General features: G+C 36.3%; 1 protein-coding gene across 1 annotated transcript in view; it reads left to right on the forward strand.

Moving 5' to 3' along the window:
• MMP16 (matrix metallopeptidase 16) overlaps positions 1–21,167 on the forward strand; it is a 184,897-nt gene that overhangs the window by 125,415 nt on the left and 38,315 nt on the right. The window contains exons 5-6 of the mRNA XM_064442461.1: positions 10,126–10,287; positions 12,988–13,205. Coding sequence (XP_064298531.1) covers positions 10,126–10,287; positions 12,988–13,205 — 380 coding nt within the window. The remainder of the gene's footprint in view (positions 1–10,125; positions 10,288–12,987; positions 13,206–21,167) is intronic.

Genomic DNA, 21,167 nt, shown 5'->3' on the forward strand with positions numbered 1-21,167 from the left:
TAGATTGTTGTTGCAAAAGTAGAAGAATGCAAGATAACTCTAAAATATAAGGTAATACTCTATATGACTTTTTAAAGAATATATGACTATCTAATTAAAGATATTCTACAATATCTGTGGTCTCAAGTCTAGAGAATAGTTTGTGCTTTATCCTGACAATTCTTCACTTCAAAATGCTCAAACCATATGTTCTTGAGTCCAAAATGTTTTAAATCTATATTTATATTCCTTCCTAAGTGGCTTGGGTTTCAAAAAGTGGTGAGCAGCTAACACCAATACCTGGAAACATCTACTGCTAAAACATCAGGTTGGGAAAAAAGATGAAAACAGAAAAATAAAAAACCACTAGCTAAAAAAAAATACTGTTTTGTGCAAAAAGTTTTGTTGTAGTGGACAGCTTTAAGTCTCTAGTTCAAGTCAATGATAAATGCTTCCTGGTTTTTTATACATATCACTTAAGTCCATATCCTGCACTTTTGTAATTAATGTTTTGCCACTGACTTAAATGAAAAGACCTAAGTCAGAAAGCAGAAGACTTGAGGGGGTGGATTTAATCTGACCATATGTTGATGTTTATATCTGAGTTAATCTCATAGAGTCCCTTTAGAGTTAGAGGAGAGATATATTGCCTTCCTGGGTAAGATTTGTTGTATCCTGAAGTAGGTGTCTAAAATAAACTAGATGAATCATGCTCTGAAATACCTGTTTCTCATCACTGGCTGTGAAAGGTACAGGTACTGACATTTGTGTTACAGTTTTCTGTAGCTAGATGATTTCCACCAGTGATGCTGAATTGTGTACAATCTCAGATATGAGGAGAAGTGAAGTAATAAGTACTTCCAAATAACAGCACCAACTGGGATCCAAAGAAATCTGTCTCAGCAGCAGAGATGCCTGTTTTGGGATCAGTTCAGTATTACACTCAGAAAAGGTAATTACTGGTGTAGGCTATCTCCCTCCCTCTCGGTATGGCAGGACAAACACTCCTATTGGTCTAGATATGGTAATTCACAAATGGATCGCATCACTTAAATTTTGAATGCATAGATGGTAATCTGATAATGTGTAACCTTACTTTTAGTTTCCCTTTTCAAAGAATCATACATAGCTCCTTTCTTATGATGCAGTTTAGGAACCGATACACTGTAAGCATGAGGAAATGGGATTATCACTGAGCATTCAGGAAACTGAAAGATACCCTAGTGATGTAGGATTAATGTTGCTAGCTGTATTCCAGCTAGCAGTGCTAGCAGAAGCAGTACAAATACTAAGGCCTGAGCTTCAGGAAGAGTTAGCAACTCAATCTGTACCAACAGTCAGTCCTTAGCTGGTTTGTGTTTTTAATGATCACTTGTGTTACTGGCAGGGCTGGCCATGGTGGCTGGCAGAGGTGCAGGGATAATTGTCCCAGTCCGGCCTGAGTAGAGCACCTGTGGCAGAGTAGCTGTGGGAACAGTGTGCCCCTGGCGAATCTGAGCTCAGCTGCCTGCTTTCAGTGGGAAGCTCTGATCTGAGAGCCATCAGGCATGGGACCTCTGGCATTGTCTTTTCTCTCTGCCTGTGCCAGCCGCTGTCTCCCCAGACTGGGGTCCTGCTGAGCTCCTAACTCACAGAAGGGAAAGTGTGCCAGGATTGACCTCTGCCCTGGCTAACATCCCCGTGTCCAAGCTCTTTTGACCTTTAGCAGGGACAGCTAACTCCTGCCTTCATCTTCCTCTGTAAGCATCCTCTTGCATAGTCTTTCCTCCGCTTGGAGGCCCAGGAGGATGCCTTGGCTGCCTACCCATCATGGCCTCTCCAGCACCCTTTGCCCTGCCCTCCGCAATCTTTCACCCTGGAGGCTGCCCCTCCACAGCGAGTGCTGAGGCATCTCCATGCCAACAAGTGACGGCAATGACTAGTACCAAACTGACTTACAGTGGTTCCTCTAGCTAGAGTGAAACCAGCAGCTATATGAATATACTCACTAATAGTAGCAGATTATTCAGTAGATCAGAGCATTTCATATGAGTAAATTTTAACAAAGTAAAACCAAAGTAGCAGATTTGTCTTTCTGTCACTTTCTCCATAAATACGATCCCCAGTTTGAAGTTGCCTCAATTTAGAATATGGAACACACTCGGATCAGCTCCCCCTTTGAAGTCTGCAGACGACTTAGAAAACATATCTGCTTTTTGGATCAGAGAACTTTTAATGATTTTTTTCTTCTCCTAATCACTTTGCCAATTAGGATTCAAAATTCCCACTTCTTTTATCACCAGTCCAAGGAAAAAAAAAAAATAGACAATTTTGTCTTGGCAATTTTTTTTTAATAAGAATGAAACAAGCAAAATAATAGTGAATGAAGAATAAATGTTCATATAAAATTCCCAAATATATATACAACACTATGTCACTTTTTCTTCAAAAGCCTTTAAGTCATATGTACATGTTAAGTAGATACAATGATAGGGTAAGAATAGTAACCTGGTTTTGATGGCTTTAATTTGAGTTAAGTTAGAGGATAATATAATTACTCTCAGTAGTTTAACTGACACAGGGTAAAAATTTGGCTCTGCAGAGAGCCAACACAAGATTAAAGCATAAATTAAATTCTATGTACCTTCTATTTTGGGGATTTCAGTGATCTGTAGGACCCTTTCAAATTTCACCCCATGGCAAGTTACATCTATTGTGAATATTGGCAGCGTGACTTTGACCTTCCTCTTAGTACTTACATGTATTTCTTTATAGTAGGACACACAGGACATAAGGGGAAATGAAGGGAAAAAAATCATCCCTTCGAAACAAAAACAGCCACAGTGTTAACATGCCAGCATTTTAGCTGAGTGGCTTAGAGACAAAACCTACATTTGTTTTTGTCACAGGCAAGGATTTGATTTTAATATGGACTCATGCACAATCAGGGTCCTTTCACATTTATTCTCACCCAGATGCGCACTTACTCAGGAGTGGTAAAAGATGTCCATTCCCTTCACGTGAATGACCCTCAGGGACAGGACCATGGAGGGTAGCTGAGAATTGTGTGATACACGCTCTTTTCATGCACATATCCAAATCTTCGATCCCAGCATGTGTTCATTCTCACAGCCTTCAGAAAGGAGTTTTAAATACTTCTCCAGCTTATTGTTCCCACAGCAACAACTAAAAACAGAAACAAAGAGAAGATGGGAAAGAGTATAAATAGATACGGCTGCTACAGTATTTGCAGCATTTGTAATTGCATTGACACTACTGGAAAAATAGTGTGAATGTTATTTAGCAACCTGGTCATTTGTAATGTTATGAGAAGGACATTGTATTTTCAAATATTTTTACTAGTGTGAGCTTGCTAGGAGAAAGTAATTTATGAAGATCTCTTCTAGCAAAAGACCAAATTCCATTATAATTTAAATTTATTTAAAATAGTTATTATCTAAAGGTGACAAGGAAAACACCCAAAGTAAAACTTTTCAGTCTATTAATCGATATGACTTTATTACTAATAGAATGAAAATGCCATTTGAGAATAGTATACAAATTCATTAGTGGACTTGAACAATGAAGAAGTTAATCCCAGGAGCTAGAGATTCAGCACGAGTGTAGTTTTTGTTAGGTTCACTGTCACAGCAGGGTTTCCTCAAAGCATGAAATGAAGCCATAAGCTTTATATTTGCCGAAGGAACACACACCATCATACTTACACCTTTTTGGGAAGCAGCAAGCTCTTGTGTCTTCTTTACCTCCCCTAGGATCACCTCCAGCTGCTTCACCTGCCACTCTTTGGAGAAGTTGGTATTGATTCACTACTGAGAACAGTTTGTGGCATTTTTCAGTACTAGTGATTGAAACAGTGAGAAACAAAGTGGAAATATCCTTACTTACTTACAGTAAGTAATTAATTCCACCCATTTCAAGCAATTTACTAGAAAGTTGTAGAATGTACTTGGTAATAAACCTCAGTAGTAAAGCAGAAATTCTTACCTTTTGCATGTCCTTGCCTTCTAAAGTACAGGCCGATCTGTATTATAAAATAATCTGGGCTTCTTTCAAAAGTGTTATTTATCAGGCTCTTGACTTCTAAGTCGTGCCCACAGTATGCAGAAACAGTAGAATACTGCCAGGAAGGACATACACGCTCTAAACGCACATGTCCTTATCATATCTCATCAACAATCACTGAGTCACTTGAAGACAGTCTTGCCCTATAGGCATATCCCCTTGTCAAATTGCAAGCAAGCAAGTTTAATTTTCAGACTAATCTGTTGATCTTTTTAAAATAGAATAGTTTTCAAAAATATACACATGTGGGTGTAGGTATACTAAATTATACACAGAGTATATTAGTACATTGTATATAACAAACTGCCTGTACTTCCCCTTCTGTCTGCAAATATATACATATCAGAAAGTCAACTTGTAACGATTTTAGTGTATATGTTAGTATATGTAATAATACAGTGAAGGAAACTTATTTTTATGTCATCCTTTTTTGTCACAATGGAAAAAAGGCTAAATGTTATTGAAAAATGTTTAAAATACAATGCGTACAAAATAGATACACTAAGTTCATGCAGAAAATGGGCATACTATATGGGATATATTTTTATTTTAAACCACAAAAATTTAGTTTTGCTCTTCATTTTCAAAGCTACTGCATCATCTCAGCTCCATTTTTTAGCAAGACTTTCTTTCCAAAATAACCGCCAAGCTACCAAATTTCAGTGCTGATGGTAGAAGTTTGAGATAATGTCAAGCAACGGTACATGATTTCTTAGACTGAAAAATGTGGCACCATTATTTGGGTAAAAGAATGTCTATGATTTATATTTAGGTCCACATATACTCTCTGTAGAGCATATATATGTATACATGGTGCTTATGTAAGTGCATACATAATGTATATGCTCAAATCTGCTATACTGCAAGAAGGTCAGAGAGAGAAAGAATCTTTTTTTATTACTGACTGTTGAAATAACACATTCAAAATTCTGTCCTGTCTGGAAAGAGTAGTAACAAAGATATAAACCCTTTTTTTCTTTTGTTTCTTTTTTTTCCCTTGTGTGTGTTTTTTTTACCTTTCTGTATGCTATGTAGAATAAGAATCTTATTCTAAATTTTGCAGCATTTTAGCCAGTTAAGATTAGCAGTGTTTGTTTGATGAGTCAATGGTACAAATGAACAGAATAATAAAAATGCAAATTCTAAACACATTGGACACAAGTTCATGGGTAGCATGCGTGTAATATTTTCTGATGAACTGTAAGCTTGACTTGAGGTACTGTCTTGTTGATAATAGGGCTGTAATAGAAGTCTTTCTTGTACAGATTTACATTTCAGATTCATATGGATTTAATCAGAAATCATCCATCTCCATCACAAGTAGAATGATCTTTGGAAGAAACAGCATATGTCCATATATAAAACACTTTTGTAGTTTTCCAGTTTGTTCATCATTTCAAATTCAGTTTCTAGATATTTTGGTTTCGTCTGGATGGGAATGTCTTCAAAATTGAGGTCACATGGCATTTAAATGATAGCCAACTCTAGCTCACAATGAGTTATAGCAGTTAATGTCACATGCCAAGGAGAAGAATCAAGTGACATGCCCTGAGGTGTCATTGATTGCTGCATTAAAAAGACAGGCAAATGATGAATCAAAGTCTTGCTAAACCATTAGGGTATTGCTTTTATCAATTAAGCTCACATACCATTTAAATCAGGAATTAATATCTTCAGAACTAAGGTTTCTTAATAGCTTGCTGTGGACAAACATATTAGGTTTGTTTATCTGTAGGTATGAAAAATAGTGTCTATATTAGCTACAGGGAAAGGCCTCCCCATGCACCATGCTCCACATTGCTGGCTGTTGAATATTTGATATATTAATACATATTTATATTCTGGAGTTTGGGCAGTGCTGGTAAAGTCAGGCAGATTTAGTGCCTAAAATAGTTTATAGCCTCAGAGAAAAGTGTCAGTGTAAAAATAATCATTTTGTCTTAGTTCTTTATACACAGTATCTTTTTTTCCTTGTGAGATCAGACTTGAGATAAAATAAGAAAAACAATCACTATCATTTTGAGCTTATATCCTTTCTGTTCCAATCTCCATGCTAATGGGGAACACAAGAACAGAGGTGCACAAATTTTTGACTCGTAAAATACATTTTCCAATATTTATCTATTACTCTATAGATAAGCATAACAAGATGTAACAGAGACCTTCACAATGAATAATCACCGTTGTATATTCTGCAGTGGCAATTTTTAGTTTAAAATTCTTCATAGTCATGTGTAGTTTAACTGTGTTACTTACGGCTTGTTAAAGTTTTGCGATGGTGCTTCATTTTGCCAAGCGGACTGAAATATATGTTTCTAGTCGGGTAATGTACACTGAAGTATAGAATCATTTGGGACTCTCTCCTTCAACAGTGGGGACTGAAAATGTTTAAAAAATTATATATAATGTCAGTAGGACAGCAAAGCTAGCCTGAGCTGGTATGAATGTTCACGTCCCTTCACACTCTTTCATCTTATTGTCACCACTGGCCAAGTAACTGAAGTTGGCCTCCTATCAGCCTTGCAGTCACAAGTACACTTCTGTGCAGCCTGGAGACAAAAAGCGAGTACTCAGCGTTATCCTTCTGCACTTTCAGTAGCTAGTTACGGTAACATTGGGATGCTCAAGGCAAGACTGCTCCTGAAAGCAAAGAGGGGCTGAGTAATTGTTGCCTAATTGGAGGAATCTAATTATATCCAAAGGAAAAAGGATGGAAACTAAGACGGTAGTAAGGCCTACCTGCGTTGGTCTCAGACAACACACCTTGAACTGGTTTAAAACTTGGTTTCAACTGCACTAAGTTATTTGGGTCAGTTTAAATTCAGGATGCCCTGGAGACAATCGTGACTCTTGATGGAAATTGTTATGAATAATGGGGCTATTTGACTATAAGTAGAAAATATGTTCCCTGTTAAATCTCTGTCACCCTAGGCAAGAATATTATTCTCCCAGTTCTTTCCTGTAACTTTCTCCCTTCCCCCTTATCCAATTGTTCAAGGGCTGCTCTGTCTTTACCCCAGTTAATAGCTCCTCTGGTGCCTACAAGTTGCATTGCAGGAATTGGAAATTACTTTTCATAGTCCTTTTGCCTGTTAGGCTTTGACTAAGTCCAGAGGGGCAGTCAGATGCTGAATATAATTTTTTTTTTTTTTTTTACATAATCACCCCTATCCAAAAGACAAAGGGAGAAAGACATACTAAGAAACAGCCAGAAGAATATCCCAAAAGGAAGATACGCCAGTAGATGACAGTGTGTTTTATTTATTTCCCTATTACTACATACACACACCTTCCAGATCAACATGGAACTATGGTCAACTACGTACACACACCTTCCAGGTCAACATGGAACAAAATATGGAGATTTTTATGGGGATTCAATAAAGAGTCATAACCAAAGGATGTATTGATTCTTCATACATTGGATAACTGGCACAAATAAAGTGAAGCAGGAGACTCTTCCGAGACTATTTAGTAACTGTGGTTTCTTAAAATTTTAGAAATTGTAATTAGTTCACTTCCCAGAACTCATATCTCAAACAGTAAGGTTCGAATACCACATGTAAACCACTCTTTGGTCTATTGATACTGACCAGCCTAATAATAGTGGTAGAATCAAATGCTATTAATTTAAACTATTTTTAAATGGTTCAGTAAATACTGTGGCCAACTTATTAGTACAATTATTAATATAGTACCTAGACTGGCTGATATTCTTAACTATGATGTAGGAAGCACAGGTCTAGGAGGCAAATTTGCGTTTCAAAAGGTCTGAAAAGCAAAAGAAAGTTGCATCTTAAATATATGAGTTAATGCCAGACAAATGTTTTATTCTAATAAACCTGAGTTAGAACTCTTAACTTTCATAAAATGCAGAAAATAGTTGAAAAATAATGTGAAACGTGTCACAATACAATAGTTAGAGTACGGTAATATCTTCTTCCTTCATGTCTTTCCATATTAAGCCTATAATTTTTCAAAATTGTATTATGAGTGCAGAGTTAAAACCATTACAGAGTTGCTCCTGTGCATCACTTCCAATGCTAAGGTTAGCTAGAGAAGCTGTGGATTATTCATATGAGATAGTGTCAAGATCGGTTTTGACTGCATATGGAAGGGCAGATTCAGATATCAAAAGCATTCGTCACCAGGACAGTCAAGCTTATCAAACCTGTTACAACAGTACATTGAGAATCTGCTTTCTTATAAAAAGAACTGCATCCAAGAAGAAAAATATTGTCATGAAAATATTTCATCTGGAAACCACGTAATTATGAATGATAGGATAAACTCTTCTCATTTCTGAAAACACATTATGTCACATTAATTTTTGAAAGACATGATTTTTCTGCACAGTTATATTGAATAAAAGGGCAGTAGCATTTAGTTTTCATATTTCCAGATTAAGAATCAGAAAGACATGAAAAGACTCAGTCAACTAAGCACAGTTGTGAATGTTTCCATGCTTTCAATCAAACATTTCTTTTACAAACATCAACATGGCTCCATATATCATGAAGACATCTACTGCCAAGTGTTTCCCCTTTCATATATACTTGGAAGAAAGTTTATTTCTTTGTGTCAACAAGAGGAAATACTTGAAAAATTGAAATGCTGTCAACTATGTCCTCAGATTTCTGTAACTACATATATATATATGTAATTTTTTTCTAAATTAAACTTTTTAATGTTATTACTATTAATATTAGAATAGTACTTAGAATTCCAGATGAAGTGCCAGCAGTGGAAAATAACTGTCTACCTCCAAAGAATTTACAGAATATAGGGAAAGAGTTAATGCTGAGCATTTTCTTGTTCCAATATACAACTGTCTATTAGGCCACAGTATAGGCCTTTTGTTATTTATATTGCTCTTTCAACAAGAAACTACTTACTATAGGTGGCACCTGTTTCATTCGAGTCCAGCCATCTAAAAGTTAGGTGTTCAGCATAAGTTGCTGATGTAGAATACTTCTCTTGTCAGTGGGACAGTAACATACTTCTGGAGGATGATTCCTCACATCCCTAGGTGGTGAAAATAAGCAATATCCTGGATACGACCCTCTCCAAGTGGCCAGAATCTTTCTCCTGATGTAAAACATTTTTCCAAAGTCTCGTTATATGACAGGATGACTACAGACAGAATCTGTACAAAAGACTCATAGAAAGATATGCTTAACTAAGTCTTAGATTAATAAAAATAGACAAAATTAATACCCTAGAAGTTCAGCTGTAAATTTTTCATAGAAATAATCCCATTGGCTTTGATTTTTGTTCGCTTCACAGAGTGCCATAATTCTACTGCCAAAACTTCTAGCAGTGCCTAATACTCTGTAATAAAAAATGAAATTATGATTTTTAGAAGGGAATAATGAAAAAGTTAAATCAGTCTATAAGATGACTATGTTATTTTATTTTTTAGACCTGCAAAAATAAAAAACAACTAAGTAAGCAACTACACTTATAAGGGAATTACACAATGAAATAAATCAGGGCATCCTGTTTTGAAGGACAGCACAGCATCCATATTTTCCTCATTAGGATTTGAGTTAGGGTGATTTCAGGAATGGACATCATCTACAAATAATCAGCAGGTGTCTGATTACAAGTGCTTGGATGAGTTAAGTTCCCTGTAGGGTTTGTCCTAAATAGGTAGTCCTCAGTTTGTGATGTTTTCCACATACAGCAAGGATATTTTCCTTTTGGAACTATTTCTTGATGCAAGCATTTTTAGTCAGGTTCACTACAACATCAACTTCAAGTCAGAAACTGCATAGAAGCCTAGACATGAACTATGACACTTGAACTCTACACTAAACATGCATATCACTTAAAAAAGATTATGCTTATCTTGTGTCTGTAAGTATATCATGTATTATATGTAACAATAGTGATTTCCTTGTTTAAAAAAAAGGGAAAGCTGCCTTTACTATCACATTATCCTTATGATTCATTATTAAACATTACCTTGTAAAATTCAAATTCAGTGAAATTGTCTTTCAAGTACAGAGTCCTCCACTTGTGTTATTTCTGTTTCTATGCTTGTGGTTTCAAAGGTCTTTTTTCCCTTTCTTCTCTTCATAGGAAATGACCTGTTTCTAGTTGCAGTGCACGAACTGGGACATGCTCTGGGCCTGGAGCACTCTAATGATCCCACTGCAATCATGGCTCCATTTTACCAGTATATGGAAACTGACAACTTCAAACTACCTAATGATGATTTACAGGGCATCCAGAAGATATACGGTATGTCATACTCTAATTGAGCAACATAAGTTTTTCACTTTAGAATATGTTGAGGTCCTCCTGTCCATACCACCTCTCCAAAAGGGTTTGTTAGCGTAGAGTCTGCCAGTCGTTGTACCAGAGGCCTACTTGTAAGTAGGCCAAGGATTTTGATGAAGCTCTTTTCTTTGTTTCTCACTGTTCACAGCTTGCATTCAAATTTTCACTCATCTGGAATAGTAATTTTAAATATTTTTAAAAGCCATAAAGAAAATATCTGCAAAAGGATCCCAAACTATAAAAATATTAAGAAATGCAGGCCTTTAACCATACAGAGCTTATTTCCACAGTAGTCCAAGCTTATGTAATTGGATGAACTGATTGATGCTTAGTTTATCAGCTATAATACTAAACAGTTTCCTAAGTGTACAAGATTTGTGGTCCCAGAAAAATCCTTTGTTGTGATAAATATAGCAAATTGATCTCAAAAGAATGTTATTACCAGCCCAAGATTTTGGGCTGCCAGGTGGGAAAAGGCCCATTTCTTTAAAATATGTTTGCTTAGGATTTTTGTGGCCTGATACAAAAGACACGTGTGATGTAAATAAATTATGCATGTATTGAATTCCATTGGACAAGGAAAGGTCATTGAAAATTAAAAATATATATATATATATATATAAATTAATTGTGTATTGGATTCAGTTTTGTACTTGCATTTATTTTCAATTTAAAGGTTTGTCAGGCTTATACTGAATGCTACCAGGGCCATTCCTTGTTTATCTTTACTACTAGGAAGGATAACTATGATCGTGTAGAATTACTGTACTGCTAACTAGAACACTGCAGTCTCCATGGTGTTTTAATGTAACAAGCTTATAAAAATACATTAATTAGCACTGATATATATTTTCATAAAGCATAAATAACCATTTCAAAATGATTGGCTGATCAAGTTTTGTTTGGTTGTTTTTTTTCCTGTGTGATTAGCTGGAAGGAAGGTTGTTTCTCATGACCTCATAAGTTGGTAGTCTAGACTTAAAGGCTAGACAAGAATACTTTGCTGAAAACTAACTGCTAAGCTCTAACAGCTGTGGGCTATACATTCAGAGAAATGTGTTACCCCTGGGAAGTAATATCTGACATCATCACCAAATGGCATATGAAAACTTTGCTTTGGGGTTAAAAACTTTCCAACATGAGCTACTGCAAACTGATTCCTTTGTTCCCTTTAAAATCAAGAAGTGATTTGGAATCATATGCCTCAATAAAAATGTCACACCTATTAAAATAATTACTTTGGTCTGCAGTATTCCTCAAAACACCATTATTAACTGTAAATTAGAAATGTCACAAGCCTTAAAATTGTGAATGAAATAAATGCTTTATTAAATTGTATGGCAACCATTTGATGAGTTTAATATTTCCTTACATAGTCCATCTTGTTCTTTAAAAAATATCAAAATTTAAATGTCATTTATGCAATTTCAGAGTTGTCTTGATATTCAAAAGTCTTTCCGAAGCTGGTCAAGCAAAAGATATTTATTTTTTAAAGTCAAAATTGATTATGTATTTAAATGATTTGGAGAGAAGCCTAAATAGAATAAGCAAACTTAAAGTGTTGATTTTGTTTCCAGAAATCTTACTGATCCAACTGAAAGTTCTTATCTTGTACATGGAAAATATATGTAAGCGTACTAATATGCGTAGAAAGGGAAAGGCATTTTCAGTACACCCATTGCAAGTCATTCAGTGTGCCATTAGGGTTATGAACAGCATCTGTCTAGGGTGACCTTTTGACTTTCAGGTAGAGAAATTATGAGTGGGATGGTTATTTCACTTGTCATCCAACTCTGTATATTATGACAGAAAATGTATTTGAAAGAAGATAAAAGTTTTAAAACCACGGTACAGAGTTTAGTTTTTCACTTTAGTTCCTTTTAAACCATTCATCCTCAGAACAATACCTTTAATTCTAGACAACTCTAGACAATTCTAGACACCAGGTGTCTAGCTTTCTAAGACTCACTTGAAAATAAAAATTAAAATAAGAAGTAATTAATTTCAGAATATTGAAGAAAATATGTGAATTATGTTTTTTGTTTATGTGGATGCCTAGGATTTGAAGTCCAGTTTCAAGAGCTCCTATACATAGCAAGGGGCATTGGGGAAAGCTGGGAATGTCCTGTCACTTATGCACATGACATTACTTGGCCCACAATTGGGTCAATAGGGAATATCAGCTATGCTGCCTATATACATATGTGAATTGATGAGTGGAAGTTAAAAATACAAGTTGAAAATCCATTGACTGCTAATGATCTTATTAGGAACTGTTTTTTTGTTTTCCTTTATTTTGTACAATAGACTATGATTCTGTTTTAACAGTTCTTACTCCATAAAGTATGTTCTATGAATTACTTCTCATCTGAAATGATGGTGGACTATGCATCCTTTTTCCTAGGTTTTATTGGAACATTGATCCAATAAGGAAGAAAGATTCTGGATAGTGAAAAGTAATTATTTTCTTAATTCGTGCCTTGTTTTTATGGTAATTATTCATTATATACTTTAACAAGACAGGAAAGGTATGTTAGGTCACTTTTTCCATTCCCCTTCACTGTAGGATTTGCACTGCTTACAGCAAGTTTTTGTTGTGTATTTCTTCTTTGAGTGCCACTGGTGGGCATGTAAATTACATCCTGCTGCTATATTTTAAAGGTCCACCTGACAGGATCCCACCACCAACAAGACCTCTGCCAACAGTGCCCCCACATCGTTCAATCCCTCCAGCAGACCCACGGAAGAATGACAGGCAACCTAAACCTCCCCGGCCACCCACTGGTGACAAACCTTCCTATCCTGGAGCCAAACCTAACATCTGTGATGGGAACTTCAATACTCTGGCTATTCTTCGCCGGGAAATGTTTGTTTTCAAGGTAGGAGGCTGTGAATTTTTCAATGTTACATCAAATGTCTACATTTCTCCTTTTTTTTTTTTTAAAAAACAAACTCATTCATCATGACTCCAATTTCCCAGCCTGCTCACAGTTAGAAAGTTCAAGAAAGAAATTTAAAAATAAACATACACATGGCTTAAACATCTAGCAGAGAACTGCTGTAATGTTCTATTTTGGGAAAATACCCATGTCAGCAGAAACTGTAATGACTCAATATGTAAGGGTAAATAAATGCTGCGTGTTATGGAGAGATAAAAAGTGTAAATCAACTCAGAATAATAGCAATGAATACAGCCTCATCCAGACATACAGTAGATATTGTGTCTTTGATGTTTTTGTTTGTTTTTTTTCATGGAGCTATAATTTTACCTTTACAATTAGATCTGTCATTTAAAAAGGAAGTTTGTCATTGTCTTGTGGTTGCATTGAAACCACAATATCTAAGTAAATGTCTTTGCCACAAAAATCTTATTGCAAATGTGTCACTGTTTATTTCCATTCATCTTCTTGCTCCGAGCTGAAGATGTGGTATATACAACAAATCGAAATAAACAAACTGAACTGAAAGGCAATCTTTTGATAGAAGGACTTTGCTAAGACTCATGGACATCAAAGCTATCTTAGGAGGATGATCTGCAGTATTGTTTCCAGAAGGCATTGAATGCTGAAGAATAAATACAGAATCATTATTATTCAGTCTCTTAAATCTTAAACCAATTTGCTGACAGGTAGTGCTGTGCAAATGTTCCAGGAACAAGCAACAGGATAATCTATTATTTTGAACTACTGGTGTGTCAAATTTGCTTAAGCAATAGGAAGTGTGGAATCTTTGTTTTGTAAATATACGGTATGATTCTTTTTAACTTCAACATTATAGGTAGAGAATAAGGGCCTTTCACATGAATAGATAACATTTTTCCCTTCACAATAGCGTAAGTACAAAGGAACTGCAATGAATTTGTCCCAAAACATGAAGTCCCCAATTCATTGGCTTTTGTTGTCCTTTCTGATAGGACTCTCATATGTTTTCTTTTTATGTAATCTATCACTCCAGATTAAATTTATTAGCGATGCTACCCAGGCTTTTGCTTTCTTTAGCATACCTGAAAAAATATGTACAATTAGCTTTACAAGAATTCATTCAAAATTATTTAGCCACCTTCACAACCCAATGGGCAGGAAATACTTTTTCCATAAACAGGATTTTGCCAGCCCTGGGGCTGTCAGAACTTTCCATTTGAATAGATGGTATACCTTCAAGCACTGGGAGGCTGTGAACCATCAGTCTTTTCATGACTAAAACTCAAAGGTTAAGGAAGAATCTAATTTTCTAACTTGACATTAAACAGGATATTAAAATACCTACTTCAATCTCATGTCATCCACCTCAAGAGCAATAGAACATATTCTCATTTATTTTAGACATAAATTGATAAATAGTGAAATGCTATCCCACTAATACAAAATTTTCTGTCTAGCCAAGTCTGTGTTCCTGGATAGATTCACCACACCACTAATCACTCTTACCTATTCTGATTGAAAATACAAATTAAGTTTTATCAAAAAATGTTTACTGCATACTGCCTTAACACTACATATTTACTATACAGTTTGTGTGCTTACTAGTGTGCAAACTGTGTTTATGTTCCAAAATTAAAATTCCATTCATGATCCACACCCTAATGCAGAAGCATGGTAAAACTGTCAGAGGAGGATGACCAGTAACAACAGAGTGTTTACAGATTTCATGTTTACAGTCTGACTCTCCAAAATGAAGTTGCTGCAGTCATAAAAGGAACATGTTGGGAAGGGAAGAAAGAGATGACCTTTGTCCACATAAATTTCTTTAAGGGTCTCACAATTCCCCATTTCTCCTCAGGGTACCTGGGAGCATGGAAAAGCATGACTTCAGTTAGCATACTAAGCAATGGAGTTTGCTTAAGTATATTAATCTTGACTTTGTAGTGTGAGTGTCTTTGAATGCTTGAGTTAATAGGCCTTACCTTTCTGGTTTGTACATTAATTTGCTAATGAAGATTTTTGTCTGCTAAAGGAATTTCATTACCTGTTTGAGATTTTTTTTTTTGCAGGGCGGCATTTTTTGGTGTACAGGAAGGAGTATGAAAGGACCAGGAAAGGGGAGGAATTAGAAAAATCAGGGATAGTTAGTAATTTTCAACTTGTTTTGTAGAATCTCAGGGGGGCAGGTTATAAGGAAAAGCTCTGCATGTCAGATTGTAGCAGGAGCAGGGCAGGAATTAATTCTCAGAAGTTATAAACAGGAATAGGCACTGAACACAGGGAAAGCATCCAGCAATGGAGGAAGCAAAGCTGGAGGTTCTGTGGTTTGACATAACAAAAAAAACCAAACCTCTTTGCCCTTGCCCCTTAATGCTAGTGCAAGAGTAGACTGGGAAGGCATGAGTGATGGAATGAAAGCCAAGTACAGAGAGATGGAGAAGAGGGGATTGATGGCAGTACCGTACCAGGTGGAAAAAATTAAAGATGAATTATGACCTTCATTGGAAGAATTATTGCTGGATAGTTCCCAAATGAGTTAAATTAATAAAGTTGGAGGCTAATCAAGTGATATCCTTTTCTTTCTTTGTCTTAATCCACAGGTCTGTAATGACTGTGTAGTATCAGATTTTACTGCCTTCAGAATAGCATGTATGCCGTGTATCAATTTCAGATTGAAAATAGCCACTTTTTTATCTCATGGGCAAGTCTCAAGCTCAATTTGTTTAAATAATCCTTGGAGTTGCTTGGGAGTTTAGCCACAGGGTTGCAGAATGTGAGCCCTTTTGAGTAATTAAATTCTAATTTAAACACAAAAATGAAGCACAAAAGGTAACAGTTTGAGATACACTGTGGATTTTCATGTAGATGACAAACAATTTTAATTTCAAGAAGATTATGTTATCTTGGTTGTTGATCTATTAGGTGTACATAAGAATATCAGAATATTAGAAACAATTTCTATGTTCAGTCAAATTGATGAGTTTTGTCTGTGGTTTTAAGACTACCTGGCATTCCAAATGGATACATCCAGAGTACAACTGAATAACTGTAAACTTAAAGGGAAAATGGAATTTACAGTTAACCATCCTCTTTTATTGTTTTGTCATCACTTTATCAAAGTAACGATCCTAGCAATGCTTGAAAATAAATGTAGGGTTATAGAAATGAAATGAAGAGGACACATCCTTGATCTAACATGAACAGTAAACAAAAAAGCAAAGTAATCAACTTGTTAAAGATTCCCCAAAGATCACCAAATAAAATTAGAATTTTTAAGATCAATTGCTTTGATATAAATGATTGGCTTTTTAAGGAAAACAAAATCATTTTTCATCAAATATGCATGGATTACTGACATATACATGTATTGCCCCAAAAGGATGTATTACTGAATTCTTTAAATTAGATGCCGTTAAAATCCCCCTGCTAGCTACAAGGCTTGGGGACACAATATGCCATAGAAGAAAAATATTAGTTAAAATCAATATATTGTAACTATTGGTTTCTGTTGTCATGAACAGATATTTTAAAGTGTCTGGTTTGTCTTAATTGAATGCAGTTTTTTAATTACTGCTATTATCTAATACATACTTGAACTGGTATAAGCAACCATCAGGACACGAGAATTTCTATGCCAAAATTCATGAGTGCCAAGTTTTCATCTTGAGATTCCAGTTAGTTTCTGTATTTATGCTGAAAGCAATTAGTGTTTAGCTGTCACTCTCATTTCCAATCTTTTCTCCAGCTATTTTTTCCCTCTGTTTAGTTAGAACTCCCCTGGGACACCGAAAATGGCTGAAAATGGAGAAAAATTAATTGGTCTTCCTTTTCTGGGAAAGTCGTGCAGACTAGTATGACACTGTCTGACTTTAATGGAAAAACCTCTCAGCCATTATATATAGCAATATGTGGTATCTGACAACACTGTCTTCTCCTTAAACTCTCCTGAGAGTACCTCCAGGGCTACTGCATCATGAAAAGAAACCCCATTGTCTAAGGTCACCAGAAAAGATCCATTAGTGAAGAAGCATGTATTTCCACTTTCTTCCTGTGTTCTGTGCAACTCACACTGCTTCTCCAGTCTTCTGTAGCAATACAGCCTTGAGGATGATCTAGGATGTCCTATCAATAAAGGTACTTACATTAACACCTTCTGAATCTTTTACACAGTTAAAAAAATGTTCAGGGGAGACAATGGTTGCACAGAATGTATTATCTCTCAAAGGATGCAGATCAAGTAACACTGGTTGCTTATTCTGTTATTTTTGAGGCGTGTATAGCTTGTGTTTGACTCTACATGCTGATTGTTCCTTGGCAACAAAATTACCTCTAGCTTTGCTTCCACAATCTGTGTTACTGCTGTTAATATCCTTTTTCTTTCTGTCCTTTTCAGTTTCATAGATCTTAAAAAGATCCTTAGTTTTTTTGAACAGGTTACATCTAGAAAAGTAAGCACTAAATGGGTGGAACTTGTCCTGTGTAATCAGCAAGTCAGAGGGACAGGTCACTGCTCTTTGTTTATGAGACACAGGGTTTTGCTTCACAGAAGAACATCTCGTAGAGGTTGCACTGATCCTTTCTTTGTTTAATGCTAAATCCTTAAGAAACTAATGGATCTTACTTTATCTATAATGATTTGAGTATTCATGTTGGAAAAGTTAACTCACTCCTTGAAGAACAGCATTTTTAACCACTGTGGTATGCTAGGGTGTTTGTTGAAATGTAGTGTAAGTGTAAGAGAAAGAAGCTTGTCCATCAGACAAATACCATTTACAGCTCAGAGAAAAGTCTCCTGAAATGTTAACGTTACAGATGGTAGAATATGGAACCAATTTTAGGAAGGCCTTAACAGGCGGTGTTTTACTATTTTATAGTAATTTCTCCACAACTTGCAGAAATTTGTTTTCTGACTCTTCATCTGCTAAGAACCATTGTAAAAACATTTATGATGTGCCAAACAAGCCAAGCTAATTAGGCTGTCATTACCCCTTGGCATTAGTTTAGACTGCAGTTGCTTTCATACATAACTGTATAGATGCCATTTAATATCCCTTTCAGAATTGTGTATTTATACAGAGTATGCTGTTAAACACAAAAGAAAAAAAAAACTGTTTCTTGATATGTGGTAAACACATGAGGAATTTTTAAAGAATTTTAGCATTGGCTCTTTAATCATAACTGGTAGGTCTAATAAAAAATCTGTGAGACGGAGGGAAAATACTACTAATAAAAAGTAGACACAAAGAAACTGCTACAGTATGAGACTTGACTCCACCGTATTTGAAAGCAGACACTTTTTCAAAGCTCTCCTGGTCTGTTTGTATAGCTGGTTTTTGTCGCGTGATGCTGTGGATGTCTGGGCTGTCAGCTGCAGCCTGGGAAAGTTCAGCAAAGGATGCTGTGGAATTAGACACTTTGGGTTCTGAGAGGGAAAACCAGTTAATATCTCAGCTATAAAACACTGGGAACAGGAGGTCAGAAGTAGCTAAGTCAGCAGAGAGCAGACTCCTTTCCCCCTACTTTTTATATCATTACGTTAGGAAGAATAATCTGGTGGAATTTGCCATTTTTGAACTCATCAGGGAGTTCAAAGTTATATGTTGAAAAGGAAGGAGAAAAGCAGCAGAAACTCAATGGGGACTTCAATGTATCATGGTAGACCAAGCCTGTTGGAAACATATAGGATGGATGTTTTGTGGCACAGAAACGAATTGTAGGATGTCAAGAAGGAAAAAAGCAGGGACCTGCTGGAATACTAAAAAGTCATAGCTTGTATATTTTTGATAAATGGATACTTTCACTGACATATGTAAAAACATTTTCCAAATGTTACCTAAACTTTTCAGGGTGCTTCTAAGCTAGGGGAAGGTTTTAGCTAATACATTTCACAGGTTTAAAATGGAAAGCACAGACCGTTCATCACAGTGTGGAAAGTAAGTAGTATATTTCATCCAGCTGCAGAGGAATTTAGACAAGAATCTAATCACCTGGGTAATAATTGTACCAGAATAGTTCAGTTAAAAATCCTTATACCCTCGCACCTTTTAAAAAATTTTCTTGACTTTATTACATAGTTTTATGTCCACTTAAAAAATGGCAACCCAGTCATAGCTATACTTATTATCTAACACCTACTAACCTACAGGTATATTTGTACACATATAAATATTATGTATAGAAAGTTCTAAAAAATCATAACTATTATTAGGGCTTTATTTACATGAGCATCAGTGTAATGGATATACATGTTATTGAAAATTGTAAGCAACTTGAACTGATTAACAATCTGTACTATCTGGCTAATAAAATTCCTATTATTCATGTACTAGTCCATTAAAAAGTATAACCTCAGCAGGATGCGTGACTCAGTATCTTCAGCAGGACTTTAGATTTGTCAGAAGAAAGAGTACTATTTTTTTCCAAAAGGCTATGTTTTCATTGGCAAACAATGTGATGTAAAAGGATTTGATCAGTAGCAGAGCAGATGGTACTGAGCTCCTCTCATGTCCATCATATGTGCTTTGCTTTTAATTAGATACAGTCTGTCCTCCGAGGCCAAACAGTTCCACTATACATGTGGTTCAGATTTTTCTGAAGGGCAGCTATGCCTTAGACACTGGCATCTTTGACTCTGGACCCCTCAAGAGTGTACCACACAAGCTTTTCATCTAATGCATGTTGTGTTACCATCTTCTTAACATGTAATTGCTCACACCATCTTGACCCAAATAATGCTCACATGCAAAACATATATTATTATTATTTCTCCTCATACCATGTTATGCATGACACAATGTTACCTGGTGCTTGATTACCTCCATACTGTGAGTTTGGATGACATACACTGCAATACAGTCCAGGGAGAAGAGGTAGATGTAACAGCTGTGCCGAGACATCACCTTGATCTTACAGTCTAATATCCTTCTGATTTTTTCCCCCCTGAGAGAAAAACAAGGCAGAATGCCTTGTTTAAATTCAATTTAAACATAAGAAAAAACTTTTTCATTGTAAACCTTACAGATTAAACACTGGAACAGGTTGTTCAGAGAGGTTGTAGAGTTTCCATCTTTGGAGATTATAGAAAGCTGCCTGGACATACACCTGGTCAGCTGGCTGTAGCTGACTCTGCTTTGAGCAAAAGAGGAGGTTGGATCTCCAGAGGTGCCTTCCAACCTCAGCCCTTCTGTGATTTTTTGTAGCAATTGAAATATAAGCACTAAAAAGGCATAGCCTCCCAAAATGCTTGTTGCCTGTTTTCTGCTCATTCCTCCAAAGGAGGGATTGAGTATTTCTTCATACTCCCCTGAAGCCTCCCGAAGTCCCTTCCAACCTCAGTGATCCTGTGAATTCATGGAAAATTGACTGTTTCACCCACTCATTTCCCAGCAGCATTTGATACATCATCTCTTTTGGGATATGGCCCTCCTGGTACATAGCTAGTGAGACTCAGTCAGGAGGCTGTTTTGTGACTCAGAAGCTCAGAAGAGACCAGGCAGAGGAGATTGGAGTGTGTGGCTGCTGCTCACAAAGCACTAACAAGGGGACTGCAGGGGAGGGAGTGTCCACCCCTTCCAGCTGTGTGAGACAGATCCTTTGCTGTCTCCTTCCCTTGTCTCAGCTTGCAAGGGAAATCACCCTCCTTTCTAAGGTCAGGCTCTGGGCTAAAACACTTTATTCAGACTGACCCAGTCCTGTCTCTGTGAGACAATCACAATTTCATGATAACCAGTTAATACCCACAGGGTACACTCCCTATCCCAGAGAGTCCTCACAGATTGAAAAGAGGTACTTCAGACTCATCCAGAGTTTTCACAATGGGATGGACAGCCTGGGTTTAACAGAAATACTCAAGTACTTGTGTGAACCCATGTACAGATGTGGTGGTAGGACTGGGGACAATGCTTGTAAAGGTTTGGACAG

The sequence above is a fragment of the Phalacrocorax carbo genome, chromosome 2, assembly GCF_963921805.1.
Source record: "Phalacrocorax carbo chromosome 2, bPhaCar2.1, whole genome shotgun sequence".
Taxonomy (NCBI): Eukaryota; Metazoa; Chordata; class Aves; order Suliformes; family Phalacrocoracidae; genus Phalacrocorax; species Phalacrocorax carbo.